At 51.5% G+C, this 23,063-nt stretch overlaps 1 protein-coding gene across 7 annotated transcripts in view; it reads left to right on the top strand.

Annotated features, from left to right (window-relative positions):
* The window catches only part of TEC (tec protein tyrosine kinase), an 88,304-nt gene that overhangs the window by 40,991 nt on the left and 24,250 nt on the right, over nucleotides 1-23,063 (top strand). For all 7 annotated transcript variants that reach the window (XM_064149230.1, XM_064149229.1, XM_064149228.1 and 4 more), the window contains 6 exons: nucleotides 165-347; nucleotides 11,167-11,268; nucleotides 13,065-13,146; nucleotides 16,781-16,909; nucleotides 18,097-18,137; nucleotides 19,454-19,635. In XM_064149230.1, coding sequence (XP_064005300.1) covers nucleotides 210-347; nucleotides 11,167-11,268; nucleotides 13,065-13,146; nucleotides 16,781-16,909; nucleotides 18,097-18,137; nucleotides 19,454-19,635 — 674 coding nt within the window. In that variant the 5' untranslated portion in view covers nucleotides 165-209. The remainder of the gene's footprint in view (nucleotides 1-164; nucleotides 348-11,166; nucleotides 11,269-13,064; nucleotides 13,147-16,780; nucleotides 16,910-18,096; nucleotides 18,138-19,453; nucleotides 19,636-23,063) is intronic.

The raw sequence follows: 23,063 nt of genomic DNA, 5'->3' as shown, positions 1-23,063 counted from the left end.
TATCCAGGCTTTGCTTGAACACCTCCAAGGATGGTGACTGCACCTCCTCCCAGCAGCCCATTCTGATGGCAGTTCAGTAGTTTCCTTTGTGAGTGACAGGGATCTCCATCTCTTGTGATCCTCCAGAGTTACTATAACGATTTCTTCCTCTCTTTTTTTCCCAGGAGCTGCTATTCAATGGCTAGAAACCGAGCTGACAAGTGGCTGAAATGAATACCACTACTATCCTGCAAGAGATACTGATTAAAAGATCCCAGCAGAAGAAGAGGACTTCTCCCTTAAACTACAAAGAGAGGCTTTTTGTGCTCACCAAGTCTATGCTAACGTATTACGAAGGTCGGGCAGAGGTAGGAGGCAGATTTAGACTCCAGAGAGCCTTTCTTCCTCTTTTGCTTTTGTCTGCTCTTGGCTGTATCTGGTGTAATCAAGAGGGATAAATGCCATGGGTGGCAGACTGAATCATAGAATCAGCCAAGTTGGAAGAGACCTCCAAGATCATCCAGCCCAACCTAGCACCCAGCCCTAGCCAGTCAACCCAATCATGGCACTAAGTGCCTCATCCAGGCTTTTCTTGAACACCACCTGGGATGGTGCCTGCACCACCTCCCTGGGCAGCCCATTCCAATGCCAATCACTCTCTCTGCCAACAACTTCATCCTAACATCCAGCTTAGACCTGCCCTGGCACAGATTGAGACTGTGTCCCCTTGTTCTGTTGCTGACTTGATCTGGTAATCACTAAGCACTGGAGTTTAATCAGGTAGTGCATGGCCAGGATGCCAGAAGTAACATAAACCAGCTGGAATCACAGATGTTAGGGTTTGCAAGGGACCTCCAGAGATGAGTCCAACCCCCCCTAGCAAAGCAGGATCACCTAGGGCAGGCCTCACAGGAATGCATCCAGGCAGGTTTGGAAAGTCTCCAGATAAGGAGACTCCACAACCTCTCTGGGCAGTCTGTCACCTTCACTGGAAAGAAGTTTCTTCTCCTGTTGAGCTGAGACTTTCTCTGTCCCAGTTTGCAGCTGTTGCTCCTTGTCTTGTTGCTGCTGAGCACCAAAAAGAGCTTGGCCCCAGGCACTTGACACCCACCCCTCAGATATTTGTACACATTGATCAGATCCCTTCTCAGGCTTCTCCTTTCAAGACTATACAGTCCCAGGTTGCTCAGCCTTTCTTCATGGGAGAGATGTTCAAGTCCCCCAGTCATCCTCATAGCTGGTCATGAAAGCTGATTTCTCCTTCTCTCCAGAAGGATGACACTTTGATCACTGCTATCACAAAGTGAGCAAAAGGCAAGAAAAGCTTACAGGGGTAGAGGGTGGAATCATAGAATCAGCCAGGTTGGAAGAGACCTCCAAGCTCATCCAGTCCAACCTAGCACCCAGCCCTGTCCAATCAACCAGACCATGGCACTAAGTGCCTCATCCAGGCTTTGCTTGAAGACCCCCAGGCACGGTGCCTCCACCACCTCCCTGGGCAGCCCATTCCAATGCCAATCACTCTCTCTGACAACAACTTCCTCCTAAGATCCAGCCTAGACCTGCCCTGGCACAACTTGAGACTGTGTCCCCTTGTTCTATTGCTGGTTGCCTGGGAGAAGAGGCCACCCCCCACCTGGCTACAGCCTCCCTTCAGGTAGTTGTAGACAGTAATAAGATCACCCCTGAGCCTCCTCTTCTCCAGGCTAAACAGGCCCAGCTCCCTCAGCCTCTCCTCATAGGGTTTGTGCTCCAGGCCCCTCCCCAGCTTTGTTGCCCTTCTCTGGACATGTTCCAGCACATCAACATCTTTCTTGAATTGAGGAGCCCAGAACTGGACACAGCACTCAAGATGTGGCCTGACCAGTGCTGAGCACAGGGGAAGAATAACCTCCCTTGTCCTACTGGCCACACTGCTCCTGATGCAGGCCAGGATGCCATTGGCCAAGGCCATCTGGGAATTAACTGCATTCAAAGAGGGAAGAACACTTGATTGGAGCAGTGCCTTGCAGACCAACTGCCTCTGCGTTCTATTGATGTGAATCACCAGGGAGGGAAGTGAAGGTGGAAGCAGTTAACCTCTGCCAGCAGGAGCAGCTCATCCCTTTTACCACCTCTCTGTGTAAATTCAGTCATCCCCCAAGGCAGCAGAGTCAGGGAGGCAAATCCTCAGCCCAGCATTTTTTCAGCTGAGCTCCAGACTCTCTTTCATCATGATCAGCTGCTCCCAGACTGCCCTGCCCTATCATGGATGCTGAGGGTGAGGTTTTTCATGTCACTGAAGCCACTTTCCAGATTGGTTTCTATGCTGAATGGGATGAAAATGCCTGCAGGAGCTACTGGAGGAACCTTTACAGCCTAAAAAAGCCATTCACCAGATAAAACTTCATGGAGACAAATCTGCAACCTCCTGTGTCGCCTGTCTTGTCTCTGATGAAAGATGGGGGTGCAGGAGAGCTTTGGGATTGCTAAACGAGCTTGTCTGCCAGAGCCTGTGCTCTGTGGCACCCTCTGAAGTGCCTTGCATGCTTGTTCTGTGTCAGCATATGTCCCCATCACAGGGAGCTGTAGCTAGCAGGTTCTGCAGATCCGCTTGCAGAACCCCCAAAGGGGTTACTTGTGTTGACTTGTGCCACCCCCAAAGAAGCCACCACTTCCAGCTTTCTCCTCCCAGCTTTGCCTTCTCCCTTCAGGTTAATGCCTGGAGGTGCTCAAGCAAAGCCTGGATAAGGCACTTAGTGCCGTGGTCTGGGTGAGTGGCTAGGGCTGGGTGCTAGGTTGGACTGGCTGAGCTTGGAGCTCTCTTCCAGCCTGGTTGATGCTATGATTGTGTGAATGTTCTCCAGCTGAAGCATTCCATTAAGGGAGTGGAACATCTCTCTTATGGGGAGAGCCTGCGGGAGCTGGGCTTCTGCTGCTTGGAGAGGAGGAGCCCGAGGGGTGACCTCATGAATGCTTAGCACTGTGTGCAGGGTGAGTGGCAGGAGGCTGGAGCCAGGCTCTGCTGGGTGATGCCCAGGGACAGCACAAGGGGCACTGGGTGGCAACTGAGCCATAGGAAGTTTCATTTAAACAGGAGGAGGATTTTTGTCCCTGTGAGGATGACAGAACCCTGGAGCAGGCTGCCCAGGGGGGCTGTGGAGTCTTCCTCTCTGGAGACATTCCAAACCCACCTGGATGTGTTCCTGTGTGATCTGCTCTCATTGCTCCTGCTCTGGCAGGGGGGTTGGACTGGATGAGCTTTGGAGCTTCCTTCCAGCCTTTGATGTTCTGTGGCTCTGTGATTCTGTGCAGTACCTCAGCAGGAGACTTGGGGAGCAGCTTGAGAGGCAGGTTTAAACCATCACTTTTATTTGCAGTGAGACAGAGCAGAGCTGCCCATAGTGATCTCAGCTGTGGAAGGAGTAACTTCTTCAAACTTTGCAGCCTAAGATAAGGAGAGATGAGGAGAAAATCAGCATCACTCCTACGCTAGCCCAGCAGAGCCCTGCTGAAACAGGCAGGATCATCTCAGCCCTGTCCTAGCCTCACAGGCCTTCCCCATCTGCTGTGCTTCTTTGGGAGTCCATGCTGCTCTGCAGAAACTTGCTGATGAGCAGAAAGACATCTCATCCAGTTTGTTTTTGCTGGAATAGTGTTCTGCTGGCTTGGCAAGATGTGCTATAGCTCAGCAGGAGATCTAACAAGTGCTGGAGGTGGTGCCAGGCGGTGGAGGAGGACAGGGTGCCCTGACTCAGTCCAGCATCAGTAAGTTTGGAGATGACACCAAGCTAGGAGCAGATGTGGAGCTGTTGGAGCATAGGAGAGGCCTGCAGAGGGACCTTCACAGGCTGGGTGGATAGGCAGAGGCCAATGGGATGAGACTGAACAAGGCCAAGGGCAGGGTTCTGCACTTTGGCCACAACAACCCCAAGCAGCACTGCAGGCTGGGGCCAGAGTGGCTGAGAGCAGCCAGGCAGAGAGGGAGCTGGGGGTGCTGGCAGAGAGGAGCTGAAGCTGAGGCAGCAGTGCCCAGGTGGGCAGCAGAGCCAATGGCATCCTGGGCTGGCTCAGGAGCAGTGTGGGCAGCAGGACAAGGGAGGTTCTTGTGCCCCTGTACTCAGCACTGCTCAGGCCACCCCTGGAGTGCTGTGTCCAGTTCTGGGCTCCTCAATTCAAGAGAGCTGTTGAGGTGCTGGCAGGTGTGGAGAGAAGGGCAGCAAGGCTGGGGAGGGTCCTGGAGCAGAGCCCTGTGAGGAGAGGCTGAGGGAGCTGGGGGTGTGCAGCCTGCAGCAGAGGAGGCTCAGGGCAGAGCTCATTGCTGCCTGCAGCTGCCTGCAGGGAGGCTGTGGCCAGGTGGGGTTGGGCTCTGCTGCCAGGCAACCAGCAACAGAAGGGGACACAGCCTGAAGCTGTGCCAGGGCAGGTCTAGGCTGGATGTGAGGAGGAAGTTCCTGGCAGAGAGAGTGATTGGCATTGGAATGGGCTGCCCAGGGAGGTGGTGGAGTGGCCGTGGCTGGAGGTGTTGAAGCCAAGCCTGGCTGGGGCACTTAGTGCCATGGTCTGGTTGGTTGGGCAGGGCTGGGTGCTAGGTTGGGCTGGCTGAGCTTGGAGCTCTCTTCCAGCCTGCCTGATTCTGCGGTTGTCTAAATTCTGGCCTGTCTGAATAGTTGCTCTGTTGCTGAAATATACATGGCTCCTCTCTGTGCTGGTGGGGTTCAAAGATATGGCAGATGTTGAAAGATAAGTGCAGGCTGATCTCATTTTAAGCTTGGCAGCATTCAAAGTCCAGATTGGGTAAGATAAGCAGAGAAATGCCAAGCCAAGAGGATTTCACACCCTCATTTTAATCTCATAACTGCAGTAGCAGGCTGCCAAGGGTGGTTTAAGTACTTCTCTAGGCAAGAGTGTGGTGACCACTGCAGTGCTTGGCTGAATTGAAGGCTTCTCTTGGGCTGGTTTTTTGTTTGGTGTTTTTTTTTTGCTGGGTTGGTTGGTTTTTGTTTGCTTGCTTTTTTGGGGGGGAGGCTTTTGTGTGTTTGGTTTTGCTTTGTTCTTTCATTTCTGCAGGCTTTTTTTTCTTTGTTTTTGGTGTGTCTTGGGTTTTCTTCTTGATTTGGTGTTTATTTATTTCTTCTCTTTTCCATGTTGACTTTGACAGGTTTGCTGCTTTGAGGCTCCTTGGAATAGTTCAGTGAGAGAAAGGAGCTGATTGGGTGTGAAAAGAAAATTATGATCAAGTCTACAACTTAGTTAGAATCAGAGAACCAAGCAGGTTGGAAGAGAGCTCCAAGCTCAGCCAGCCTAACCTAGCACCCAGCCCTGGCCAAGCAACCAGACCATGGCACTAAGTGCCTCATCCAGACTTTGCTTCAGCACCTCCAGGCATGGTGACTCCACCACCTCCCTGGGCAGCCCATTCCAATGCCAATCGCTCTCTCTGCCAACAACTTCCTAACAACATCCAGCCTAGACCTGCCCTGGCACAGCTTGAGACTGTGTCCTCTTGTTCTGTTGCTGGCTGCCTGGCAGCAGAGCCCAACCCCACCTGGCTACAGCCTCCCTGCAGGCAGCTGCAGACAGCAATGAGCTCTGCCCTGAGCCTCCTCTGCTGCAGGCTGCACACCCCCAGCTCCCTCAGCCTCTCCTCACAGGGCTCTGCTCCAGGCCCCTCCCCAGCCTTGCTGCCCTTCTCTGGACACCTTCCAGCACCTCAACATCTCTCTTGAATTGAAGAGCCCAGAACTGGACACAGCACTCAAGGTGTGGCCTGAGCAGTGCTGAGCACAGGGGCACAAGAACCTCCCTTGTCCTGCTGCCCACACTGCTCCTGAGCCAGCCCAGGATGCCACTGGCTCTGCTGCCCACCTGGGCACTGCTGCCTCCTCTTCAGCTCCTCTCTGCCAGCACCCCCAGCTCCCTCTCTTCCTGGCTGCTCTCAGCCACTTTGTCCCAGCCTGTAGTGCTGCCTGGGGCTGTTGTGGCCAAAGTGTAGGACCCTGCACTACTTAGTTAACTAACTCCTGAGATCTCCTGTGCTATGGAGAGAGGATCAATTCTGAGAAATCATATGAAGCACTCACGAGTTGCATTCTGGTAAGGGGCAGAGAGGACTCAAAAAGTGTCCCTGGGTTGTGGTCACCTGAATAGCCATACCACTTCTTTTTAAAAGCAAGCTGAAGTGAGGTCTCATTAACCAGATGAGTCAATACTCACAAGTGTGGGCAAGTTGGGATTGTAAATAAGGTGACAGAATTAGGTACTTGGCATGTCTGGTGACAGAAGTGGAACATTTATGACAACAGCAAGCAGTCAACCATGGCAAATGTTGTTCTTGTGAATATGAGCTCTAACTGTGACCCTGCTCTGTGCAGCTGGTGCTTGAGGGTTGCATGCTCTTGGACCAGAAACTGCACCTTGTGGAAATGTTCTTCACTTGTTTTATTTCTTCTCCTGTGTCTTGGCAAAATGCCATGGACCTGCATGGAACAGTAAATAATCACAGAATCAGCCAGGCTGGGAGAGACCTCCAAGATCATCCAGTCCAGCCTATCCCCCAGCCCTGGCCACTCAACCAGACCATGGCACCAAGTGCCTCATCCAGGCTTTGCTTCAGCACCTCCAGGCACAGTGACTCCACCACCCAGCTCCTTCAGCCTCTCCTCACAGGGTTTGTGCTCCAGGCCTCTCACCAGCTTCATTGCCCTTCTCTGGACACCTTCCAGCACCTCAACATCTCTCTTGAATTCAAGGAGCCCACAACTGGACACAGCAGTCAAGGTGTGGCCTGAGCAGTGCTGAGCACAGGGGCAGAATAACCTCCCTTGTCCTGCTGCCCACACTGCTCCTGAGCCAGCCCAGGATGCCATTGGCTCTGCTGCCCACCTGGGCACTGCTGCCTCATCACGGTCTCACAGTATCATCAGGGTTGGAAGAGACCTCACAGATCATCAAGTCCAACCCTTTAGCACAGAGCTCAAGGCCAGACCATGGCACCAAGTGCCACGTCCAATCCTGCCTTGAACAGCTCCAGGGACGGCGACTCCACCACCTCCCCGGGCAGCCCATTCCAGTGTCCAATGACTCTCTCAGGGAAGAACTTTCTCCTCACCTCCAGCCTAAATCTCCCCTGGCACAGCCTGAGGCTGTGTCCTCTTGTTCTGGCGCTGGCTCATCTTCAGCTCCTCTCTCCCAGCACCCCCAGCTCCCTCTCTGCCTGCCTGCTCTCAGCCACTCTGTCCCCAGCCTGTAGTGCTGCTTGGGGTTGTTGTGGCCAAAGTGCAGAACCCTGCACTTGGCCTTGTTCAGTCTCATCCCATTGGCCTCTGCCCACCCATCCAGCCTGGCCAGGTCCCTCTGCAGGGCTCTCCTACCTTCCAAGAGCTCCACACCTGTTCCTAGGAGCAGACTGAGTGAAAAGTTTGTGTCAGCAGAAGATCTATGAAGACTATCAAAAAACCCTCCCAGAATTTATATGGAAGAGGAGAACAGAAAAATAAACTCTTTAATGCTTCAGCATTTTGGGGAGTTGCTAATTTTGGAAGGCTCTTCCTAAGGGGAAAAAGAAGCCAACCACCAAATGAATCTTCTTCTGCAAGAGTTGCTTTGGGCTTCTGTAATTTGAATAGAGGGGAGACAGAAGCTACTGAAATTACCATGGGGATATTTTAAGGAAGGAAAATGAACTTTCAAAGCTCTTGGGCCCATTCAAGGTGCAGGTTTCAGGGTAAAAGTGCATAGTTTCATTGCAACACTAATCATAGAATCAAGCAGGTTGGAAGAGACCTCCAAGCTCAGCCAGTCCAACCTAGCACCCAGCCCTGCCCAACCAACCAGACCATGGCACTAAGTGCCCCAGCCAGGCTTGGCTTCAACACACTCCACCACCTCCCTGGGCAGCCCATTCCAATGCCAATCACTCTCTCTGACAACAACTTCCTAACAACATCCAGCCTAGATCTGCCCTGGCACAACTTGAGGCTGTGTCCCCTTCTTCTGTTGCTTGCTGCCTGGCAGCAGAGCCCAACCCCAGCTGGCTACAGCCTCCCTGCAGGTGGTTGTAAACAGCAGTGAGGTCACTCTTGAGCCTCCTCTTCTCCAGGCTAAACAACCCCAGCTCTCCTCACAGGGTTTGTGTTCCAGGCCTTTCACCAGCTTTGTCACCCTTCTCTGGACCTCCACATGTTCCAGTACCTCAACAGCTCTCTTGAATTGAGGAGCCCAGAACTGGACACAGCACTCAAGGTGTGTCCTGAGCAGTGCTGAGCACAGGGGCAGAAGAACCTCCCTTGTCCTGCTGCCCACACTGCTCCTGAGCCAGCCCAGGATGCCATTGGCTCTGCTGCCCACCTGGGCACTGCTGCCTCAGCCTCAGCTCCTCTCTACCAGTACCACCAGGTCCCTTTCTTCTTGGCTGCTCTCAGCCACTCTGTCCCCTGCCTGCAGTGCTGCTTGGGGTTGTTGTGGCCAAAGTGCAGAACCCTGCACTTGGAATCAGTATTAAAATGTTTTGATGACTTACATTAGTACCACCTGGTTTGGAAGGGTAGGAGGGCCCTGCAGAGGGACCTTGATGGTCCTGTTGATTGGATAGGGCTGGGTGCTAGGTTGGACTGGATGTTCTTAGAGACCTTTTCCAACCTGCTTGATTCTATATTTTAAGACTACCTCCTTCTCTCTTAGTTTGTATTTGCCCCCTCCTCTTGAAATTCTTCCCAAGAATCAGATCTTGGCTCAGGTCAGATCCTATCAGAGTGAGAATCACCTCTAGCTTAATAAAAAGGTGAAGTAGTTGCTTCTTGTTTTTCTTAGCATCATCATTTTCAAAGAGGCTAAAAGGAGGCAGGGCATTCTTCAACATCTAAACCATTCTGTATCTGACATCCTGGAAAATGAGAGGATGGAAAATGTGACCATCTAACACCCAGTCACACTAATTGTATTTGCATGATCAGTGATTGCTGGGGTGAAAATGCCTCTCAAGAGGAAGCTGCAGCAGCATCCACTGCTGCTTAATGTTGCTAACTGTGAATGCTATGGAAGAATGAAAACCATACAAAAAGAGAACCTCCCAAGCCAATCTTAGGTTTGCTTTGGAGCATGTTCTGCTGCTTGTGGGGGTGTGGGGTGAGGTTTTGTCCAGCTGCAGAGCAGCTCCATAAAAGGAGATGTCAGTAAGGCTGAGACCTTCTGTGCTGGCAAGAACAGAAGCTCCATGGGTCACACGCTGCTGACTGCAGTGTTTCCTGTGTGGAGATAAGCATGGGAGAAAGGAATAGCATGGACCACAGGGAGGCAGGCAGAATGGGAGAGGCAGAATCTAGCTCTCTCTTGACAGCTGCTCTAACTTTCTGCCAGCTTGCACAGAGTCAACCAGGTTGGAAAAGATCTCTGAGATTGAGTCCAACCTATTGCCTAACCCTTCTAATCATAGAATCAAGCAGGTTGGAAGAGAGCTCCAAGCTCAGCCAGTCCAACCTAGCACCCAGCCCTGGCCAACCAACCAGACCATGGCACTAAGTGCCCCAGCCAGGCTTGGCTTCAACACCTCCAGGCACAGCCACCCCACCACCTCCCTGGGCAGCCCATTCCAGTGCCAATCACTCTTTCTGCCAACAACTTCCTCCTCACATCCAGCCTAGACCTACCCTGGCACAGCTTGAGGCTGTGTCCCCTTCTTGTCTTGCTTGCTGCCTGGCAGCAGAGCCCAACCCCACCTGGCTACAGCCTCCCTGCAGGCAGTTGCAGACAGCAATGAGCTCTGCCCTGAGCCTCCTCTGCTGCAGGCTGCACACCCCCAGCTCCCTCAGCCTCTCCTCACAGGGCTGTGCTCCAGGCCCCTCACCAGCTTTGTTGCCCTTCTCTGGACACCTTCCAGCACCTCAGCATCTCTCATGAATTGAGGAGCCCAGAACTGGACACAGCACTCCAGGGGTGGCCTGAGCAGTGCTGAGTACAGGGGCAGAATAACCTCCCTTCTGTTTATGAGACTCTGTTTTCAGAGGCTTATGACTGTGCCAGAGTTTGTGCCATTTGGGCTGAAATTTCCATCCTCAGGAGAGAATGAGGCAGCCAAGTAAGGATTGGAGTACTTCAGATAATTCAGTACTTGCTGATCATTTCCCTGGTGTGTGAGAAGTGGCCACCTTTCATTAGCTGCACTCTGGGCTGGATGTGTTGGATGTGCTTAACAGCTCAGAATTGTTTGTTGTGGGCTAATTCAGAATGAGCCATGAGCTGCTCTTGGTTTTGTTTTGTGATGGACTCCAGCAGTAGCTTTCTCTTCTGTTAGAGACTCAGGTGCAGGCTGGAGCAGAGCAGGTTCCCAGAAAAACCTGAGGAAGAACTTTTTTCCCTGTGAGGGTGACAGAGCCCTGGAACAGGCTGCCCAGGGGGGTTGTGGAGTCTCCTTCTCTGGAGGCATTCAAAATCCTGGTAAGGGGCCTGGAACACAAACCCTGTGAGGAGAGGCTGAGGGAGCTGGGGGTGTGCAGCCTGCAGCAGAGGAGGCTCAGGGCAGAGCTCATTGCTGCCGGCAGCTGCCTGAAGGGAGGCTGTAGCCAGGTGGGGTTGGGCTCTGCTGCCAGGCAGCCAGCACCAGAAGAAGGGGACAGAGCCTCAAGCTGTGCCAGGGGAAGTCCAGGCTGGATGTTAGGAGGAAGTTGTTGTCAGAGAGAGTGATTGGCACTGGAATGGGCTGCCCAGGGAGGTGGTGGAGTTGATGTTCCCAGAAGTCTTCAAGCAAAGCCTGGCTGGGGCACTTAGTGCCATGGTCTGGTTGGTTGGGCAGGGCTGGGTGCTAGGTTGGACTAGATGAGCTTGGAGCTCTCTTCCAACCTGCTTGATTCTGTGAGTCTATCCACCTGGACGTGTTCCTCTGTGACCTGCTCAAAGTGATGCTCTGGCAGGGGGTTGGATTGGATGAGCTTTGGAGGTCACTTCCAGCTCCTGATGTTGTGTGGTTATTCGTAGAGAGAGGGGTGCCTATAGACTCTCCATCACTTCATCATTGTTTTGCTGTCAGAGCTGTGTTGCTCATGTGGAAGAGCATGTGGTAAATGTCTGTACTGACCTGTCAGTTTGAGCCTCCTCTTCCTCTGGTAAAGGAAAATGGATTTGAGCAATTCCTTTAGAATTGCTGGAGAAAGGAAAGAGATGATTAGATAAATATTTTGTTTAACCTTTTTTCTCCCCTCTCTTCTCTTTCAGAAAAAATACAGGAAGGGATCTGTGGATGTTTCAAGGATTAAATGTGTGGAAGTTGTGAAAAGTGATGGCATTATTCCCTGTCAGAATAAATACCCATTTCAGGTATGTGCCCTTTGTATCATGTCTTTATTGATGACCTTGATTCATAGAATCATAAAATCAACCAGCTTGGAAGAGACCTCCAAGATCATCCAATCTAATCTAGCACCCAGCCCTGTGCAGTCAACCAGACCATGGCACTAAGTGCCTCATCCAGACTTGGCTTCAACACCTCCAGGCACGGCGATGTCACCACCTCCCTGGGCAGCCCATTCCAATGCCAATCACTCTCTCTGCCAACAACTTCCTCCTAACACCCAGCCTAGACCTGCCCTGGCACAGCTTGAGACTGTGTCCCCTTCTTCTGTTGCTGGCTGCCTGACAGCAGAGCCCAACCCCACCTGGCTACAGCCTCCCTGCAGGCAGCTGCAGACAGCAATGAGCTCTGCCCTGAGCCTCCTCTGCTGCAGGCTGCACACCCCCAGCTCCCTCAGCCTCTCCTCACAGGGCTGTGCTCCAGGCCCCTCCCCAGCCTTGCTGCCCTTCTCTGGACATGTTCCAGTATCTCTACATCTCTCTTGATTTGAGGAGCCCAGAACTAGACTCAGGCATAGAGACACTGGTATCAAGTATAGAGAGGGTTAGCAGCAACTCTGCAGATGACTCCAAGTTAGGAGGCAGAGTTGATTTGAATGAGTGTAGAGAGGCTCTCCATAGGGACTTGGGTAGGCTTAGATCAATGGGCAAACATTAATGGGATGAGTTTTAACAAGGCCAGGTCCTGCACTTGGGTTACAGCAACCCCAAGCAAGGCTTGGGACAGTGTGGCTGGAGAGCTGCCTGGCAGAAAGGGACCTGAGGGCTGCAATTCCCTTATCCTGTCAATACAAGACCTTGTCAAGAGTTTCTCCCCAGCCCTCCTGTAGCCCACTTCAGATACTGGAAGACCACTGCAAGGTCTCCTCCAAGCCTTCTCCAGGCTGCACAGCCCCAACTCTCTCAGCCTGTGCTCACAGCAGAGCTGCTGCAGCCCTCTCAGCATCTTGGTGGCCTCCTCTGCACTGGCTCAAACACTTCCACGTCCTGCTTGTGCTGGGGGCTCCACAACTGCCCCCAGGAGTGCAGGTGGGGTGTGAGGAGAGCAGAGCCAAGGGGCAGAATCCCCTCCCTTGCCCTGTGCCCACACTGCTCTTGCTGCAGCCAGCACAGGGTTGTGTCTGGGCTGCACTCACACTGCAGGCTCCTGTGGAGCTTTTCATCACCTCAGACTGCCAGGTCCTGTTCCTCAAGGCTGCTCTCAGCCATTCCCTACCCAGCCTGGAGTTGTGCTTGGGGTTGCACCCACCCAGATGCAGGGTCAGGCAGAAGACTTAATACAGTGACAGCCAGGCAGGGACTGCCTTATCTTTGTGCCCTTGTTTTCATATGTCCCAGCAGAACAAATGTGTAATTCAGCCATCACCATCATTTTCCTTTTCACAGCCAGTGGTCTAATATGTCTCATTAAAATCTTCCAAGTAGCCTCAAACCAGCCCAGGAAGGGTGTCTGCTGGTGGAACAGCTTCAGCAGTTAAACTGAACTGGTTTCAGAAAGCACAGGGTGAAGCAACTGTTTTAAGGAAGGCTCTTGAGATAATATACTGTTACAAAATCCTTCCTCATTCTACTGAAAGCATCACCTATGAACAGGAAACCCTGAAAACCTTTCCCTAGTTTCAGCTTTCATGCTCCTCAGTACCAAAATGCAGCAGTCCTTTGTCTTGGTCTCCGTTTGCTCCCCAGGGAACACCTAAATGAATATTTCCAGGTGAATGCATTTTGATTTCTTTCTTCCTTTCTTGTTTGTTTTCCTGCTCCAGGTTGTCTATGATGCTAACACACTTTATGTATTTGCCCCAAGTGCCCAAAGCCGGGATCAGTGGGTGAGGAATCTGAAAGAAGGTAATGGAAATTGCTCTTGATGAACTTCTGATATACACAGAATCATAGAATCAGGCAGGGTTGGAAGGGACCACAAGGGTCAGACAGTTCCAGCCTCCCTGCCATGGGCAGGGATGCCCTACCCTAGAGCAGGCTGCACACAGCCTCAGCCAGCCTGGCCTCAAACACCTCCAGCCATGGGGCCTCAACCACCTCCCTGGGCAACCCCTGCCAGCCTCTCCCCACTCTCCTGCTCAACAACTTCCTCCTCACCTCCAGCCTGACTCTCCCCACCTCCAGCTTTGCTCCATTCCCCCCACTCCTGTCACTCCCTGAGAGCCTAAAAAGTCCCTCTCCAGCTTTTTTGTAGCTCCCTTAAGATCCTGGCAGGCCACAAGAAGGTCCCCTGGGAGCCTCCTCTGCTCCAGCCTGCACAGCCCCAACTCTTTCAGGCTGTGCTCACAGCAGAGCTGCTCTGAGCTTCCTCATGGTGCTTCTCTGGGCACACTCCAGCATCTCCACATCCCTCTTGTCATAGTGGCTCCAGAACTGGATGCACAGCTGCCTTGATTTCAGCTGTCTGGATGGGATGCAGTTAACTTGATGCTGCCTTTTGGCTTTGCAGCCAAAACAGTGTTGCAAACACACCAGTGTTTTGCCTGCTGCTGAGTGTCACAAGGAGGATGAAAGTGGGCAAGAGGCTGGGAGGTGGCTCAGACAGGGCAGCAGATCTAGTCTGACCCAAGGGATGTCCAAGCCATATAACATTGTGCTAACAATAAAAACTGAGGTGAAGGAAGGCAGATTGGGCCTTTTTTTTTTGGCTACCATATTGTCTGTTGCTCAGAGACTGGCTGGGCATAGTTCTGCTTGTGGGAGATGGTCACAGGCTTACAGGATGTTAGGGGTTGGAAGGGACCTCTAAATATCCAAACTCAACCTCCCCTGCCAGAGCAGGACTATGGAGTGTAGTGCACAGGAACACATCCAGATGGGTCTTGAAAGTCTCCAGAGAATGATACTCCTCAGCCTCTCTGGGGAGTCTGTCCCAGGGCCCTGTCACCCTCATGGAGAAAAAGGTTTTCCTTGGGTTTTATCTGGAACCTGCTCTGCTCCAGCCTGCACCTGAGTCTCTAACCGAAGAGAAAGCTACTGCTAGAGTCTGGCATGAAACCAAACTGAGAGCAGCTCATGGCTCATGCTGAATTAATCCACAGTGCTCCATGACTCTTGCAGTATGGTGATGCCTTTACATCACTTTTCCCCCCTACTACTCTTCTTTTCTCTTTTGTTTGGTTACTAAACTCTCTTTGTCTCAAGCCACAAGTTTTATCCTCTTGCTCTGTGTTCTCTCTTGCCCAAGTGGGTGGGAAGTGGGCAAGTGTGGGTACTTAGCTGCTGTATGGTGTCAACTCACAACAAGGTAGAAAAATCATGGAGTCAGGCAGGTTGGAAGAGACCTCCAAGCTCAACCAGTCCAACCTAGCACCCAGCCCTGGCCAACCAACCAGACCATGGCACTAAGTGCCCCAGCCAGGCTTTGCTTCAACACCTGAGGACAGTGACTTCCACCACCTCCCTGGGCAGCCCATTCCAATGCCAATCACTCTCTCTGCCAACTTCCTCCTGACATCCAGCCTAGACTTGCCCTGGCACAACTTGAGACTGTGTCCCCTTGTTCTGTTGCTGCTTGCCTGGGAGACAATGGTGGAGCTTCTGATCCACTGACTGATGTTTTTTATTGGGCTAACTTGGGGTTCCCATGCACAGCAGAGGGTAACAAGCACTGGGGAGTGTCAGTCAGCCTGATTTAATCTGACTTGTGAAGTCCAGCTGCAAACAGAATTTGACTCTGTGCTTGACAATGTGTAACCAACCACAAAAAGCTTCTCCAAGCTGGTTGATGGCACCCCTCAAAAGACAGGAGCCATCTCCACTGAGATGCCATCTGCCTAATGCTGTCATAATGAGTACAGGATTCTTTCCTCTGAGAGCCTCCTCATGCTTTCTGCCATCATCAAATGCTCACATGAATTGCAGAGGTGTCCTCTGAAGTAATAACAAATGGTTTGTGAGGACAGGCTGGGAGAGTTGGGCATGTTCAGTCTGCAGAGGAGAGGGCTTTGAGGAGACCTTCTTGTGGCCTTTCAGTGTCTGAAGGGGGCTACAGGAAAGCTGGGGAGGGACTTTTTAGGGAGTCAGGTAGTGACAGGACTGGGGGGAATGGAACAAAACATGAAATGGATAGATTCAGTCTGGATGCTAGGAAGAAGTTCTGCACCGTGAGGGTGGTGAGACCCTGGAACAGGTTGTCCAAGGAGGTGGTGGAAACCTCATCCCTGGTGGTGTTTAAGGCCAACCTGGATGTGGCTCTGAGCAACCTGATCTAGTGTTAGATGTCCATGCCTAGGGCAAGGGGTTTGGAACTGGATGATCTTTGAGGTCCCTTCCAGCCCTGACAATTCTGTGGTTCTGTGACTTCTGGCCTGGAGACCACAGGTCAAGGAATAACCTCAGAAACTCAGCAAGGGATAAGGAGCTGTTGAGACAGAGGCACTGTGCCATGGTTTAGTGCTAAACATCAGGTATCTTTCCTTCCAGAATGGTACCTGTAGAGAAAATGGAGTCTCTTACAGAAGCAGTAAAAAGCAAAGGGGCAGGCAGAGCCCCCAGGACCTTCACAGCTGTCTCCTGATTCACAGGATCTCCTTTGGTGCATGCACTGAAGCCCTGCTGGGGTGGCTAGTTCAGACAGGGACTAGAGCAGTCTCTCCTGCAATAGACTCATGTGTTTATCATAAAGATGTCCTCTGCTGACATCTCATCAATTCCTTGTCAACTTGCAAGGAGGTCTGTAAGAGCAGCACAGCTCCAGTAAGGCCAAATGAAGATTGACTCAAAGATCTGGGGACTGAGTGGCTGGAGAGCAGCCAGGAGGAAAGGGACCTGGGGGTACTGATAGATAGTAGCTGAAGATGAGCCAGCAGTGCCCAGGTGGGCAGCAGAGCCAATGGTATCCTGGGCTGGCTCAGGAGCAGTGTGGGCAGCAGGACAAGGGAGGTTATTCTGCCCCTGTACTCAACACTGCTCAGGCCACACCTTGAGTGATGTGTCCAGTTCTGGGCTCCTCAATTCAAGAGAGCTGTTGAGGTGCTGGAAGGTGTCCAGAGAAGGGCAGCAAGGCTGGGGAGGGGCCTGGAGCAGAGCCCTGTGAGGAGAGGCTGAGGGAGCTGGGGGTGTGCAGCCTGCAGCAGAGGAGGCTCAGGGGTGATCTTATTACTGTCTACAACTACCTGAAGGGGCATTGTAGCCAGGTGGGGGGGTGGCCTCTTCTCCCAGGTAACCAGCAATAGAACAAGGGGACACAGTCTCAAGTTGTGCCATGGGAGGTCCAGGCTGGATGTTAGGAGGAAGTTGTTGGCAGAGAGAGTGATTGGCATTGGAATGGGCTGCCCAGGGAGGTGGTGGAGGCACCATCCCTGGATGTGTTCAAGCAAAGCCTGGCTGAGGCACTTAGTGCCATGGTCTGGTTGATTGGCCAGCGCTGGGTGCTAGGTTGGACTGGATGATCTTGGAGGTCTCTTCCAACCTGCTTGATTCTAGGATATTGTCATCTTTACCCAAAATGGGCCTGTTTCTTTTCTTCTTCTTCTAGAAATAAAGAACAACAGCAACATAATGATAAAATATCATCCCAAATTCTGGACAGAGGGAATTTATCAGTGCTGCAGACAGACAGAAAAACTAGCACCTGGCTGTGAAAAATATAATCTCTTTGAAAACAGTGAGTATATGTCTGGTTTGAATTTTCCTGAAGAGTTGTTTTGGCTTTTGTTATGTGATCCTGTCATCACACCTGAGTGCCCTATAAATTAGGAAATAAGAGAGGAGAGTGGATCATTGGTACCATGCCTGAAGTAAGTCACAATGTTTCCTTGGTTTCTAAGCATTTGGTAGAAAATAGAAAAGCCAGAAAAAATTGGCTAGAGAAAGCTGGAACAACTCCAGGCTGGGCAGTGAGTGGCTGGAGAGCAGCCCTGAGAAGAGGGTCTTGGGGGTGCTGCTGGAGGAGAAGCTCCACAGGAGCCAGCAGTGTGCACTTGCAGCCCAGAAAGCCAAGCAGAGCCTGGGCTGCAGCAGCAGCAGTGTGGCCAGCAGGGCCAGGGAGGGGATTCTCCCCCTCTGCTGTGCTCTGCTGAGACCCCACCTGGAGTCCTGCATCCAGCTCTGGAGCCCCTGGGACAAGAGGGCTGTGGAGATGCTGGAGTGTGTCCAGAGCAGGGCCAGGAGGATGCTGAGAGGCTGCAGCAGCTCTGCTGTGAGCACAGCCTGAAAGAGTTGGGGCTGTGCAGGCTGGAGCAGAGGAGGCTCCCAGGGGACCTTCTTGTGGCCTTGCAGCATCTGAAGGGGGCTCCAAAAAAGCTGGGGAGGGACTTTTGAGGCTGTGAGGGAGTGGCAGGAGTGGGGGGAATGGAGCAAAGCTGGAGGTGGGGAGAGTGAGTCTGGAGGTGAGGAGGAAGTTGTTGAGCAGGAGAGTGGTGAGAAGCTGGAATGGGTTGCCCAGGGAGGTGGTTGAGGCCCCATGGCTGGAGGTGTTTGAGGCCAGGCTGGCTGAGGCTGTGTGCAGCCTGCTCTAGGGTAGGGTGTCCCTGGGCATGGCAGGGGGCTTGGAACTGGCTGATCTTTGTGCTCCTTTTCAACCGTGATTAATGTTATGATTCTGTGAGTTGTTGAGGCTGCTGAATTCCACTTGGTTTCGTTTTGACCATCTGAAACTTGTCTGACCAAGTGTTTATCTCAGAGTTGATGGTAAAACCAGATAGTGAAAATGCTTCATTGGTCCTCTCTTTGCTTTGCCTTCATAAGTTATCCTGAAAACTAGCTGAGATATTAAAGTCTTACCTGTATTTTAATTGTGCTTTTAAATCTACATTAAATAGTCACAAATCTTCCCCTCTGCTTGCTTTCCAGGTGTAATGAGGTTGCCATCTCCAATGCCAGAGAAAAGCATGGTAGGTAGAGGCTTTAAAATGTTGAAATAGATAATTGCTGCTTTTTGAGGTGATGTTTCCATTTCCTGACATTCTTCCCATATCATGGAGCAGAGGTCTCTGTCTGTATGGGTCAGTGAATGGGCATCGTGCTCTGTCTCAGGGTGGAACCAATCCCTGCAGCATCTCTCCTGCTGGATGCTGTCCTCACACCTGAATGCCCTACAAATTGGGAAACAAGAGCAGAGTGAAAAATTGGCACCTGGGTCGGTGCCATCCCAAGCACAACTCCAGGCTGGGTTGGGAATGGCTGAGAGCAGCCCTGAGGAACAGGACCTGGGGGTCTGGGCTGATGCAAAGCTCCACAGGAGCCTGCAGTGTGAGTGCAGCCCAGACACAACCCTGTGCTGGCTGCAGCAAGAGCAGTGTGGGCACAGGGCAAGGGAGGGGATTCTGCCCCTTGGCTCTGCTCTCCTCACACCCCACCTGCAGTCCTGGGGGCAGGTCTGCAGCCCCCAACACAAGAAGAACATGGAAGTGTTGGAGCCAGTCCAAAGGAGTGGCACAAAGATGCTGAGAGGGCTGCAGCAGCTCTGCTGTGAGCACAGGCTGAGAGAGTTGGGGCTGTGCAGGCTGGAGAAGAGAAGGCTTGGAGGAGACCTTGGAGTGGCCTTCCAGGATCTAAGGGGGCCTAGAGGAGGGCTGTGCAGGGACTTTTGACAAGGTCTTGTAAGGACAGGATGAGGAGGAATGGGTTTAAAGTGGCAGAGAGGAGATTGAAACTGGATGTTAGGAAGAAGCTCTTTGCAGTGAGGGTGGTGAGACACTGGCACAGGTTGCCCAGGGAGGTTGTGGAGCACAGAATCATAGAATGTGAAGATCACATTTGGTGATTCTGTGCTCCACAACCTCCCTGGAGGTGTTCAAGGCCAGGTTGAATGAGGCCTTAAGTGACCTGTTCTAGTGGGAGGTGTCCCTGCCTGGGCAGGGGATTGGAACTGGATGATCTTTTGAGGTTCTCTCCAACCTAAACCATTCTGTGCTGCATTCTATGCCTGGGAGGGGTATCTGAAAAGCAGAAGGCTTTGTTGCCCTTCCCTGGCAGCTGTGTGGCTGCAGTGTGAGCCAGCCCCATGGATAGCACCTGGAAGATCATTTGGTCTGTGCTCCAGCTGCCTCCTTGGGCCACCACAACTCACTCCTGGGGAAAGCCAGAACTAGGCTAGCTTTTGCCTCTGGGATGCTCAGCTGGTTTGCTCTGCTTTGCTGGTGAGGGAGGGTGGGGTGGAATGGTGGAGCAGAGTGGGATGATGATGATGATGTTGGGTTGTTTGCAGAGGAGGCCTCCACCACCTGTTCCTCCAGTTGAAGAAAATGGCAATGAAGAAGAGGAGATAGTGGTGGCAATGTATGACTTTGAGCCTACAGAGCACCATGACTTAAGACTAGAGAAGGGTGAAGAATATACAGTGCTTGAGAAGAATGACATTCACTGGTGGAAAGCCAAAGACAAATATGGGTAAGCACGAGCTCCCTGCCTCTTGTTAGGATGCTCACAAGGCTATTTAGAATCCTGGAATGGCTTAGCTTGAAAGGGACCTCAGAGATCATCTACTCCAACCTCTCTGCCACGGGTAGGGAAGCCTCTCAGCTAGACTCAGCTGCTCAAGGCTTCATCCAACCTGGCCTTTAACATCCCCAGGGAGGAGGCAGCCACAGCCTCCTTGGGCAACCTATTCCAGAGTCTCACCACCCTCCAACTGAATAACTGCTTCCTCAGATCCAGTCTAAACCTGTTCTTCCTCAGCCTCAAACCATTCCCCCTTGGCCTGTCTCTAGACACCCTGATGAAAAGTCCCTCTGCAGCCTTCCTGCAGGATCTCTTCAGCTATTGGCAGGCAGCTCTAAGGTCCCCCTGAACTCTTCTCTTCTCCATGCTGAACACTCCCAGCTCCCTCAGCCTGTCCTCATAGCAGAGGTGTTCCAGCCCTTGGATCATCTTTGTGGCCTCCTCTGGAGGCAGCCACAGCCTCCCTTGAGCATTCTTAGCTCTTCTACCTTAGGAGTTCTGAGTGGATTGCAAATCCCTGGATGTGCCTGTGCCTTTTGATTTCAAAACTATCACCAAGCTACCTTTTAAAGCAAAGCAAATTCCTTAGAGGCCTGAGCACAATTGCCTTTGGCTTTAAAAAATGAATATGTAGGATAAAAGAATGAATTATTCCAAGGCAGAAGAAAACCAGAATGAGCATTTAAGAATTTTCATTCTAGTTTATCACAGAATCATAGAAGAGCTCAGGCTGGAAGGGAACTCAGACAGTATCTCCTCCAACCTCCCCGCCATGGGCAGGGACACCTCTCAGTTAGATTTGACTGCTCAAGGCCTCATCTATCCTGGCCTTCAACACCCCCACAGAGGAGTCATTTTTATTGCCTGTCTGCCAGCAAGTGTATTTGATCCCATGTTGAACCCCAGACCTGAAATCTTGCCCATCACTTTACGCCCACACAGAAACCAGACTGTAAAAGTGCAGCTGTCAATAGACTGTGGGGCCTGAGAGCAAAGACATTTGCAGAACTGGAAGCTTTTCCAGTTCTGTTTCCTGTTGGGCTTTATGGTTTCCCAGTTAAAGCATCATCCAGCCTGCAAAAACCTCTCTAGACTGTTGCATCCCTCCTGCATTCCCCTGGGGAATAGCTCATTAGGGAGCAATATGGTTAAAGCTTAGCAGGCTCTGGCTTCCAGACTTGAATAATCATTCTCTTGTTTTATAGCTGAATCATTAGGGACAATCTTTAATTGAGTTGAGAGAGTTCCACTGAGATGCATTAGTGACTGCAACTTCCCCATTCCCTGCATTTTTCTCCCTGTGGTTTTAAAGGTGAAAGTTTCCATACTTCAAGATTTACCAGGTCCCTGCTGCAGTATGTTAGGGGTAAGTGCAAAGTTAGACTGTGGCAGGGTCCAAAACTGGCTAGGGGTAAGTGTAAAGTTAGTCTGTGGCAGGGTCCAAAACTGCTTAGGGGTAAGTGTAAAGTTAGTCTGTGGCAGGGTCCAAAACTGCTTAGGGGTAAGTGTAAAGTTAGTCTGTGACAGGGTCCAAAACTCTTTAGGGGCAAGTGTAAAGTTAGTCTGTGGCAGGGTCCAAAACTGGCTAGGGGTAAGTGTAAAGTTAGACTGTGGCAGGATCCAAAACTGGCTAGGGGTAAGTGTAAAGTTAGACTGTGGCAGGGTCCAAAACTGGCTAGGGGTAAGTGTAAAGTTAGTCTGTGACAGGATCCAAAACTGGCTAGGGGTAAGTGTAAAGTTAGACTGTGGCAGGATCCAAAACTGGCTAGGGGTAAGTGTAAAGTTAGACTGTGGCAGGGTCCAAAACTGGCTAGGGGTAAGTGTAAAGTTAGACTGTGGCAGGGTCCAAAACTGGCTAGGGGTAAGTGTAAAGTTAGTCTGTGGCAGGGTCCAAAACTGGCTAGGGGTAAGTGTAAAGTTAGACTGTGGCAGGGTCCAAAACTGGCTAGGGGTAAGTGTAAAGTTAGACTGTGGCAGGGTCCAAAACTGGCTAGGGGTAAGTGTAAAGTTAGTCTGTGGCAGGGTCCAAAACTGGCTAGGGGTAAGTGTAAAGTTAGTCTGTGGCAGGGTCCAAAACTGTTTAGGGGCAAGTGTAAAGTTAGACTGTGGCAGGGTCCAAAACTGGTTAGGGGCAAGTGTAAAGTTAGTCTGTGGCAGGGTCCAAAACTGGCTAGGGGTAAGTGTAAAGTTAGACTGTGGCAGGGTCCAAAACTGGCTGGGGGTAAGTGTAAAGTTAGACTGTGGCAGGGTCCAAAACTGGTTAGGGGCAAGTGTAAAGTTAGACTGTGGCAGGGTCCAAAACTGGCTGGGGGTAAGTGTAAAGTTAGACTGTGGCAGGGTCCAAAACTGGTTAGGGGCAAGTGTAAAGTTAGACTGTGGCAGGGTCCAAAACTGGTTAGGGGCAAGTGTAAAGTTAGACTGTGGCAGGGTCCAAAACTGGTTAGGGGCAAGTGTAAAGTTAGACTGTGGCAGGGTCCAAAACTGGTTAGGGGCAAGTGTAAAGTTAGACTGTGGCAGGGTCCAAAACTGGCTAGGGGTAAGTGTAAAGTTAGTCTGTGGCAGGGTCCAAAACTGGCTAGGGGTAAGTGTAAAGTTAGACTGTGGCAGGGTCCACAACTGCTTAGGGGTAAGTGTAAAGTTAGACTGTGGCAGGGTCCAAAACTGCTTAGGGGTAAGTGTAAAGTTAGTCTGTGGCAGGGTCCAAAACTGGTTAGGGGCAAGTGTAAAGTTAGACTGTGGCAGGGTCCAAAACTGGTTAGGGGTGAGTGTAAAGTTAGAATGTGGCAGGGTCCAAAACTGGTTAGGGGTAAGTGTAAAGTTAGTCTGTGGCAGGGTCCAAAACTCTTTAGGGGCAAGTGCAAAGTTAGACTGTGGCAGGGTCCACAACTGCTTAGGGGCAAGTGTAAAGTTAGACTGTGGCAGGGTCCAAAACTGGTTAGGGGTAAGTGTAAAGTTAGACTGTGGCAGGGTCCAAAACTGGTTAGGGGCAAGTGTAAAGTTAGACTGTGGCAGGGTCCAAAACTGGTTAGGGGCAAGTGTAAAGTTAGACTGTGGCAGGGTCCAAAACTGGTTAGGGGCAAGTGTAAAGTTAGACTGTGGCAGGGTCCAAAACTGGTTAGGGGCAAGTGTAAAGTTAGACTGTGGCAGGGTCCAAAACTGGTTAGGGGCAAGTGTAAAGTTAGACTGTGGCAGGGTCCAAAACTCTTTAGGGGTAAGTGTAAAGTTAGACTGTGGCAGGGTCCAAAGCTATTTGCAGTGATTGACTGGGACCTCTGAGCATGCATGTGACAAAGCAGCAGAGGGTTACCCTTCTTTACCACTTCAGCTGGTGGACCTGGACACTTCTGCTGCCTGTGTCACTCTTCTAGATGCAGTGG

The sequence above is a fragment of the Pogoniulus pusillus genome, chromosome 9 (genome assembly GCF_015220805.1).
Source record: "Pogoniulus pusillus isolate bPogPus1 chromosome 9, bPogPus1.pri, whole genome shotgun sequence".
NCBI classification, from domain to species: Eukaryota; Metazoa; Chordata; class Aves; order Piciformes; family Lybiidae; genus Pogoniulus; species Pogoniulus pusillus.
Note: the sequence above shows the minus strand (reverse complement) of the source record. Positions and strands in the feature narration are given on the sequence as shown.